Raw genomic sequence first — 9,653 nt, 5'->3', positions numbered from 1 at the left:
ATTTTAAATTGCTTACATTTGTGATCAAATATCACACGACGTTGATATTGGCGGGAACAGCGAATGAGATGACGCGTCGCTCTTCAAACTACTTCGGTAAGTGCTTTTTCATCTTTTTTAACCCATTAACACAGAAAGTAAGATTAATTTACCTTTTTAATAATATTTTATACTACTTTTCTTTATTGATTTGCATGAATCGTGTACATTTTTACATACGTGCGCAATAATAAATATACAATAAAAACCACTGGGTACTACTTCTACTGCTACTGCTACCACTACCACTACTTTTACTACATTTTCACTAAAAGCGTCTTGGTGTGTTGTTTTGATATGATTATTAGGATTATCAAGTGTGTATATGTGTGTATGTTTGAATGCCCCTAAGGTTTCTTTAGCGAGATTTTTTGTTGTAAGAATTAAAGGAACACGATTCTCTGACCCTCTGTTGCTTCCTCCTCCTTCCGTCTATAATTGAATTTCTAGCTCAATACTCTGCTCTCTCGCTCTCGCTTGCCCCCCTCTATGTACAATGCCCATTCTAATGCTCACTAATATGCTAATGTTAAGGAATGTAAGCGAATTACTAATCAATCAACTTACAATGTACCTTTTCTTTTAGGTGTTATCTGCCAAAAAGGACGAAATCGATCGAAAGAGTGCGCAACCATTGATCTATGATTGTTCCTAGTGTGCTGAACTTCTCCCCCCCCCCCTCCTACTCTCATTATTGCTCACTTTCCTCAAATACTAATCTATTCCTATCGATAACAGTGCTACTTCTTCTCACTCAGCAGCCGTTACAACCGGAAGAGTGGTTGCCGTCGTGGTAGCAGTCAGCGCAGAGCAATCCTTCCCGCCATTGATCAACAGGTTCGATGTTCGACGGAGCCGTTCGTCGCTTGCTTGCTTGCCTCCTCGTCCACCATCATCCAGCGTAGTGTGCTCTACCTCAATGTACTCCTCTTCATCTTCCTGCTCTTCCTGTCGTTCCTGGTGCTCCTCATCTTCTACGTCACCATCATCATCGTCATCATCATCGTCGGCTGCATCGTTACACTCATCAGCGCCTACTGCTGCATCATTACGACCACCATCCTCGTCGTCCTGTTGTCCTCCATTGTTAACCTCAGCGTGAGGCTGTTCGTTGTCCTCGTCCTCCTGCTGTTCCTGCTCCATATCCACCTCATTCGTTTCCTCTCCATTTCTATGCTGTTGGAAGTCGTTCCCATCATCAGAATCTTCATCTTTCTGGTGGTGATACGGTGATGATGATCCATCCTGTTCCTGCTCAGGCTCACACTGTTCCTGCTTGATGTGGCCTGTGTGGTCACCAACATCATCCTCACCCATCGGAGAACGCTGCTGCACCATTGTGTGCCACTCGTCGGAAGAAGCTAGCTCAAAGGAGGAGGGCCTTATCGCCTTGCCCAGCTCATGATCGATCAGATGGTGCTCCAGCTCGGCCCGGAAGAAGTACGCCACACCGCACCGCTCACAGTCGTACGGTTTGGCGGCCGCGTTAGAATGCGCCAGCGGCAGATGGGTCTGCAGTCCGGCCGAGGAGGTAAACACGGCCGAGCACAGGTAGCAGACGTAGCCGCGCTCCTCACAGCCCGCGAACGTATGATCGATCAGATGTTCTTGGAGCTTTTGGGCGGAGGGTAACGGTTTCTTGCACAGATTGCACTGGAACAGGGCAGAGGATGAACCATCCCGTGCGCCGCCCGGATGTTGTGGGTCTTGTTGAAGACTTCCCGAACATGTTGGCGGTGGTGGTGGTAGTGGTGGTCTTCCTTCTGCTGCGACACTGTTACCAATGGTTGTACCGTGAGTTGGTGGTACAACAACACCGGCTGAAGATGATCCACCGTGGGTTGGTGTTGGCGCTAGAGATGGGGTGGCAGGCTTCAGGAAGTTCATCGATAGGAGCTTCGTTGGGAAATTGTGCCGTTTCAGACAGGGATCACAGATCTTGGTGTTGGACTCGGGTTGTGAAGGTAACGGCTCCAGGCAGAGAGCACACGTGCGTTCGTTAGTCTCCGCGGTCTTGGTGTGGAATCTGTGTTAAACATTGAAAGTGTGTTATTTATTGAAAGTTTGTAGTCCTTATTGGAAGGAGAGAGGTCTTTGGTCTTTGCTACTTACTTGGCATGAAGACTAATTTCAAACTCAGAGTTGAGCGTTTGTCGGCAACAGATGCACTGCTGAGGGAAGCGATCCTGATCCGCATTCGTGTTGGAACTTGTCCCCGTGCCACTCGAATTAGCTCCGGCCGAAGAGGACGCACTCTGTCCAGTGGAGGAGTTACCCGCACCAGACGTACCTCCGTTTGAGGAGCCATTCGTCGATGTGGTGGTGCCTCCTCCTGTCGCTCCAGAGGATGATCCACCGATCTGCTGATGAGCCGGCAGATGCTGCTTGAAGGTGTGAGCATCGGGCAGGGGCAAACTACAGTGCGAACAGCGTCCCGAAGCACCCACCTTACAGTGCGTCAGCTTATGCTCGGCAAGTACTGCCGGCGATGGGAAGATTTCGTCACAGATCAAACACTTGTGCTTGCCACCGCCCGTATTGTGTGCCACCTTCATGTGGTTCTCGAGCTCATTCCTGTTTTCCCGAAGAAAGGAAAGAGGTGTGTGATCATCCTGGGCACAAAAGGTAGTAAAGTTCCACTTACCTCGATCGGAAGTCTCCGTTGCAGTACGCACACCGCAAACTAACGCCCGTTTTCAAGTTGTGCACAATCTTGCGATGCGTTTGGACCTCACTCTCCGTGCTAAAGTCGGACCGTTCGCAGATACCGCAGCTGTAGCAGCTGTTCGAGCCGGGTGCAATCAGCTGTGGTGTGATTGTACCGGATGATGTCTTAGGACCTGACTGCTGTTGGGATGCCTTTCGATTACTCGACTGCTGCTGTTCGGGATGATGTTCAGGCAGTGAACTTAGCGAGGAGTGAGCTGCCAAAAGAAGTTGCTGCCCACTCGGAGTAGGAGATTCCGTGCGGGAAGGGCAACCGCTAGTAGTAGGCGGCGCTGCACCAGGTGTGGAATGCAGTACACCACCATCACCGTACCGCTGTATCATGGCAATGGGAGAGTAAAGCTTTGAGCTACTAGTGGCCACACTCGAACCACCATTTGGACCTTCCTCGGGGGAATAAAGCCCAGAAGAGGAACCATTAAGCGTGGAAGTTCTTGGCTGTTGGGAGTTTCCTGAAGCAAGTGATGCACCTCCATAGCCTAGTCCAAGCAGAGCATTAGCAGTAGCGTTCGCACTGGCATTTGGTGAGTGGCCAGCAACGAAGGGGTTCTTCTTGCCACCACTGGATGACTCGGGAAGGAATGCACCACGCTGCTGCTGCTGCTGCTGTTGCGCTTTACCGAGCATGGTGTCGTAGAAACCGTGCAGTAGTTGCTGTGGATGCTTCAGCTGGGACAGTGTGTCCACTTGCAGTGGGTTGTTGCTGTAGAACTTGTTGGCGGCCGTTTGGTATAGGGTGGGCCAAGCCGCAGCTGCTGCCATTGCCGCCATTTGTCCGTGTAGGTGAAGGTAGTCTAGCCCGGTAACGGTTGTTGTTGTTGAGGGCGGTTGAGCTGTAGACGACACTGCTGTGGCCGTAGAGGGTGTTGAGTTGGTGGAGCAGGAGGATGTAGTTGATAGGTTGTGGCCACCGTTGGCGGACTCTCGGCCTCGGTTCGGTGAGGACGTCTCCTTCTGGCTGTGATGCGTTTGAATATGCCGATCGAGCAGGAATTCCACATGGAACGACTCTGGACAGGCTGGACATCTAAAGGACACATTGAGGAAATTAAGCAGAGTTAGCAAACAACGTACAACAAAAGACTGTGATAAGGAAGACTTACTTGTACTTCCTAGCGTGCGACGCAAGATGAAAGTGCATCTCAAGCTCGGACGAGCAAACCATGCGGCAGAACATACACTGGACGGCACCCGCCGTCAGGTGGCGATTTCGAATGTGTTGCCTAATTTTTGGGAATTGTAAGAAAAGTAAACATTAAAGCCTACTGTGATGAGAAGTTCAAATTAGCGGATAACGTACCTAAAATCACGCTCCGAACGGAACACTTCAGCACAGGCTGAGCAGCGGTACAGCTTCACCTCGACCGAATGACTCACGGCAAAGTGTACCTGCACCTGAACCTTGGATTCGAACGTCTCCCCACAAACCGTACACTTGTAGAGGAGTTGCATATGGCCTTCGTACAGATGTTTGTGCAGGTCTTCCACCTTGCCGAAGGTGCTCTTACCACTGCAGCTAGCAGGGCCTGCAGTACTGGTCGACCCCTGACATCGATACTCGACCGCCATCACAAGGAAATGGCCAATTGTGTGCTGTTCGTACTCCGCCTGACAGCTTAACGTTACACCACACTGCTGACAGAGGAAGGTCGTAAGCGAAAGGGACGATGATGCTCCGGAACTGCCCGAGTTAGCATGCTCCCCCGACAGTCGCATTGCAGCAGCTGCCGCCGCACTGGCCGCACTCTGCTCGAGATGTGCCTTGAGGTGCGTGCGGAACGATTCGAAATCGGGCAGTGCGGCATTACATTGATTGCAGAGGTATGCGCCGGGTGGTTGATGGTGGTACTGGGATGTTGTTCCGGTAGAAGTAGGGGCACCCATCTGTTGGGCGTGTTTGACGTTGCTGCTCGAAGAGGAAGAGTGCATCAGTGAGCCGTGCTGGAGGTGTGAGTCTTTCGCTTCACTATCTCGACGACCTGCTGCAGTTGCGGTTGTTGCTGGACCACGATGTTTGTGTTGCTCGCGAGTTGTTTGAGATCTTCCAGATGCTGCTGACCCTGTCATCAACATCCTCTTCCTATCCGCACCATCGGTCAGTGAGTCTTCTTCGGGCGTCTCCAGCTTGAGTCGCTTCATCTTCGGCTGACTCAGGTCCGTTGGAGTGAGTTGCTCTGCTGGACTTGTACGTCCCGATGGATGACTTCCGGGACGTCCACTTCCCAATTCCAGGGAATCACCACAGGGAGACGATCGTGCAGAAGTCGAAGGAGATGGCTCACCTTCAGCAGGCTCTTCCTTTCGCTCCTGCTTGATCGGTGTGATCTTCGTATCGATCGCTTCTTCCTTGTAGTCAACGGACTCCTCACATCGATTGTCCGCTCCATGAGCCTCACTTTCTCCCTCCTCATTATCTTCTCCCTCGACGTCATTATCATCATCCTCATCGTCCTCCTCATCTCCTTCAATTGCTCGTTCCTCCTCCTTTTCCTGCTTGTCCCGTTTCGACATGCTCCCCCTAACATCTGTTCCATCATCTCCTCTGCGCTGCCGCTTTCTACCTCCCGCTTCTTCTTCATTTCCATTTTCATCACGTTCGGCCATTAGCCGGCGCTCGGCTTTAATACTGCCTCCGGACATTCCGGCAAGGCTGTTGGAAGAACCACCACCACCACCACCACCGTAGAAGGAGGGGAAAGCACTCCCAAGCAGGCTCTTGTTATAGTGCAGCTGGTCTAGCGGATGGAACCCACTGGGAGGACGTGACCCGAGCGGACTGCCGGTACCATTCGATGGTGAGCCTCGTTGATGACCACCACTGCCAGCCAACCGATCCAGATGAGCCGTCTTGAGATGGGCAAACATGAGCGGAACGGTTGGGAACTTCATCGTGCAGAACTCGCAGCTAATCGGTGGATACGGACTGAGACCACCGAGTGAGAGGGGGACGTTGCTCCCATCGGGTGTCACTGCACGGCGTCCACCGGCAGGTGTGAAGTAAGACATTGAGGAGTCGCCAGCAAGCAATCCCAATGCACCAGCACCACCATGCCCGTGCATCGACTGCACATGGAGCCCGAGCTGTTCGAGCGTCCCAAAATCCGTCCGCGTACAGTACGGACAGGAGAGCAGATCCTGCTGATGATGGTTGGTACCGGTACCACCTCCCGCACCACTTCCCAGACCTCCCAGAGCTGCATTGCCACCACCGCCGGCCGTACTGCCAGGTGTTGGAGTTCGATTACTTGCGGCTTTGGAAAGGGACGAGGACAGTTTGGAGTTGCCGCGGCTCATCAGCATCAGTGGGTCGTTGGAGTAGGGCGAGAACTTTGCCCCTCGCTTACCACCACAACTTCCTCCCCCACTCGACAGGGAGCTTGTGGTGGAGCGTGGACTGTACGTAAGGTTGGGACTCCCGGTCAGGGCCAGCTGCTTCTTGTGATTTTGCATATGACTCGTTAGCGCTGCGGCCGTATTGTAGCCTCGATTGCAGATCGTACACTGGAACGGTTTCTGGTTGTCGTGCGTTTTCATGTGTATCTTCAGATGATCACTGCCAAAGAAAGTGGAGCAAAAATGGTGTTAGAGATTGAAGTTGTCTGATGAGTTGGTGGTCAGTGCCACACACTACCTTCGGGAGAATGCAGCCTCACAGTGGAGACAGCGATAGCGTCGATCGCCGGTATGCAGCTTCGTATGGCGATCCCGCGATCGTTTGTGCTTGAACAGTCGGGCACAGTACTCACATTTGAATGGCATATGCTCCGTGTGGCTCTGGGGACGAGAAAGTAGAACGAAGAACGAATTAGCAAGGGAAATTGCAAAATGTTTGTAGTTCAAAACCAAAGAATTTGTGCTCATGTTCATGAGCCTTAACATGAAACCGATATTTCCAAAAAATCAAATAGGAATCAAACCAGGAATTCTTTTAAAAGAGGAACACCTAAGAAGCTTCACTGCTCCGGAGAATGCCATCACGGGTACACGTGTTTCAGGAAGGGTCTTGGTATTTTAATGAATTATTAAAAATGCCACAAAACACCCCTTGAGCCCACCTCAGCGATGATGGTGATGGCGATGGTGCTGCTGGTGTACAACGTTTGATTCGCGCCCGCGATCGATCTTTTCAAACCGAATTGAATAAACATATGACACAAAACGGCCTACTGCTGCTGCGAATATAGTCATGCCGCGCATAGTTTGGTGTGCCGCCTTTTGCACGCTCCTTCTTCTCCGCTCGCCTACTGCGACGACGGAAGAGGGAACACACAGTGGGATGAAAAGGTGCGCGTATGGAATGCTACCACCACCACCGCGCATGACGCGTACCGGACCGCTCAGTGGCAAAAGAAACCCTCATGAAAGCTGGTAGAACGGGGAGCTAGAGAGGACACCTCGATGATGATATGATCAGAAAGGGAGTTCGTCTTGGTGGCAGTGGACCTTTTCCCGCTTCGCGCCCGGCAGCAAGCAAAAAGGTGAGAGAATGGAACACTCTGAATGGAGCGCGATCAGGCGGGAATTAAGGAAGGAATGAAGCGAACAACACCAGAACGCTAGCAGTGGAATTCACACTCCCCCGGTCCTCGGGAAAGCGGATCTCCTTCGCTCACACACACTTGTCAAAATTTTTGCACGTTTCAGGTGCATTTTTGTTGGCAGTGTTGCTCGGCTGCTTCCAAATTATGACAGGCTCAAGGGAGGGGGGGGGGGGCGAGGGGGATGGACCGAGGCACCAGGGAAACCGTAACCATTCTTGCCTGAAGAACTCCCAACTGGTCGGGTTGTCATACATATTGGCTGGAAGAATGCATAAATGGGCCCGCGTCTTTTGATCGCGGCAGGCAAACCAACAAAGTCCCTGTGGCGACCCCAAAAAGGGCTCACTCTCTCCCTCTCTCAGTGGACCAACCGAGGCATTGCGCAACTGGGCCGGGTTGCGTTCTTTTGCGCCCCTTATCGCGCCTTTGGATCAGCGAGACCAGAACCAGACGAATCTGTGTGTTCCTTTCGCCCGTTCCGTTCGTCGTCGACAACACCACCTTTGAGTGTGCGGCATTTTTCGGGGTCTCATCCACGGAAGAAGCAAGAGGACCTTTCAATAGGGCTCTGAGGGTGGCGGTTTGCGGTGAAAATGTGTGTGCTTATGATCGGCCGTTGATGAACCTGGCCCCGCGCACCGTAGCAATGTGCGTTCGGTGTTCTGTCGAGTAGAAGCATCCGGCGCGCATACGGTTCACCACAACTTCTCTTATCAGCTAGATGACATCTCTGGACCGGCGGCGAATTGGTGGTGGCGGTTTCGCGAATCCCGCGGGTACCCGGAGCTTTGTGCAGAACCGTTTCATTCCTTTGCACCGTTGCTTTCGCACACACAATATGGGAATCTTTTGCGGAAACAGAGATATTTCAAGTTTCGCTTTCTTTGCGAGTTGAGCAACGGACGAGTCTCTTGCGAACAATCTTTCGGTTTGATCAGTGTGTAATCACTGTAAAGCGAGTTAAGGAAGTACTGTTAACATACAAAAAATAATTAAAACTAAAAACGATAATCATTACGTTCTTTTGTGAATTCAAGACATGTTTATAACTCCAATTCACCATGAAACAATTAAATGAAATTAAAAAAATGAAAAATGACGAAAAAGCTTTAAAAGTTTAGGTTCTAAAGCTTTTTTTGATTAATAACTACACTTTTTTATTATTATTTTGTAATGATTTATGTACGAATGATTTATATTTTTGTATAAATGAAACCGGCGAAAAAATGAGAATTAATGAATAAAAAAAAATTTCTGGTTGTTTAAACATCCCGACACCAAAGTGGGAAAGACGGACACTTTTATTGTAGGGAAAGATGGACACCGAATTTGTTGGGTTATTTTACTTCTTATATCAATTGGTGATGAATTGATTTCTTCAATTATCTTAAATAAGGGTATTTGGAAAATATGAATCATCCAGCAACTAGAGAAAGCATGGAAATATGCGAAAAACGGCACACCAGTCCAAATAGCAGCCATTCGTTATGCTATTACTCGCTCGACGCTGATGAGGCGCTGCACGAAATCCAATATCTTGTCACGACTTGGACAACTTTAAGCAATAAAAAGATGAGGCATTGATACGACATTGTTCAGCAATAGATGAGAAATTCTATGGGATTTATAATATCAAATGTTGAATTTTGACATGGGGGAAAACGCTTTAAGCTATTAGCAAGTCCCTCAAAAAATACTGGGGTCGTGGACTTTTCGCGGAGTAATTTCCTAAAACGATGTTTTAAACTCTTGTTTTGTAAGCTGGGGCAACGTCCACTGTTAGTGTCCGTTACTAAAAAATGCCTTAGATACTGCATTCTACGATGTATTACAAGCGCCGCTTAAAATTTCAAAATTCATGGCTGAATGAACCGTCGTTGCAATTGGCTTAGATTGGATTATGTACGTACCAGTATGTAGAAAGCAATAGGATATGTTAAAATACTATAAACCTTTTTAATTTCCAACGTTTATTCATAGGTGTCTATCTTACCCTTCATGGTGTCCATCCGTCCCATATCAGGTATCCGTCTTACCCGAACATTTCAAAACTGCACGAAAAAAAATCGTGTTTTTCATTCATGAAAAAAAAAACATAAAAATCGATGGAAACTTAAAATTGTCAACACATCTGATCAAACATGAGTGTAAGATAATGTATGTACATTTTCATGGCCATTGCACTTACATATCTCTAGATTTTTACCATTTCCCTTAACGTGTCTTTACCTACTTTTCCCTAAAGTTAAAAATAAAAAATAACGAAAAAAATATTCAATGCTTACGTGCTAAGGTTTTTTTTGTTGTGGAATTTTTGTACTTTTCCATTAATGTGTAATCAATTTT

At 49.1% G+C, this 9,653-nt stretch overlaps 1 protein-coding gene across 5 annotated transcripts in view; it reads right to left on the bottom strand.

Moving 5' to 3' along the window:
* Positions 1-449: 449 nt before the first annotated feature.
* The window catches only part of LOC121598746 (zinc finger protein 423 homolog), an 80,266-nt gene continuing 71,062 nt past the window's right edge, over positions 450-9,653 (bottom strand). For all 5 annotated transcript variants that reach the window (XM_041925996.1, XM_041925995.1, XM_041925997.1 and 2 more), the window contains 6 exons: positions 6,398-6,540; positions 4,067-6,319; positions 3,870-3,989; positions 2,684-3,793; positions 2,152-2,613; positions 450-2,065 (listed from right to left, as the gene is read on the bottom strand). In XM_041925996.1, coding sequence (XP_041781930.1) covers positions 790-2,065; positions 2,152-2,613; positions 2,684-3,793; positions 3,870-3,989; positions 4,067-6,319; positions 6,398-6,540 — 5,364 coding nt within the window. In that variant the 3' untranslated portion in view covers positions 450-789. The remainder of the gene's footprint in view (positions 2,066-2,151; positions 2,614-2,683; positions 3,794-3,869; positions 3,990-4,066; positions 6,320-6,397; positions 6,541-9,653) is intronic.

This window comes from Anopheles merus, chromosome 3L (assembly GCF_017562075.2).
Source record: "Anopheles merus strain MAF chromosome 3L, AmerM5.1, whole genome shotgun sequence".
Classification (NCBI taxonomy): domain Eukaryota; kingdom Metazoa; phylum Arthropoda; class Insecta; order Diptera; family Culicidae; genus Anopheles; species Anopheles merus.
The sequence above is the reverse complement of the archived record's forward strand: the minus strand, read 5'-3'. Positions and strand labels throughout refer to the sequence as shown.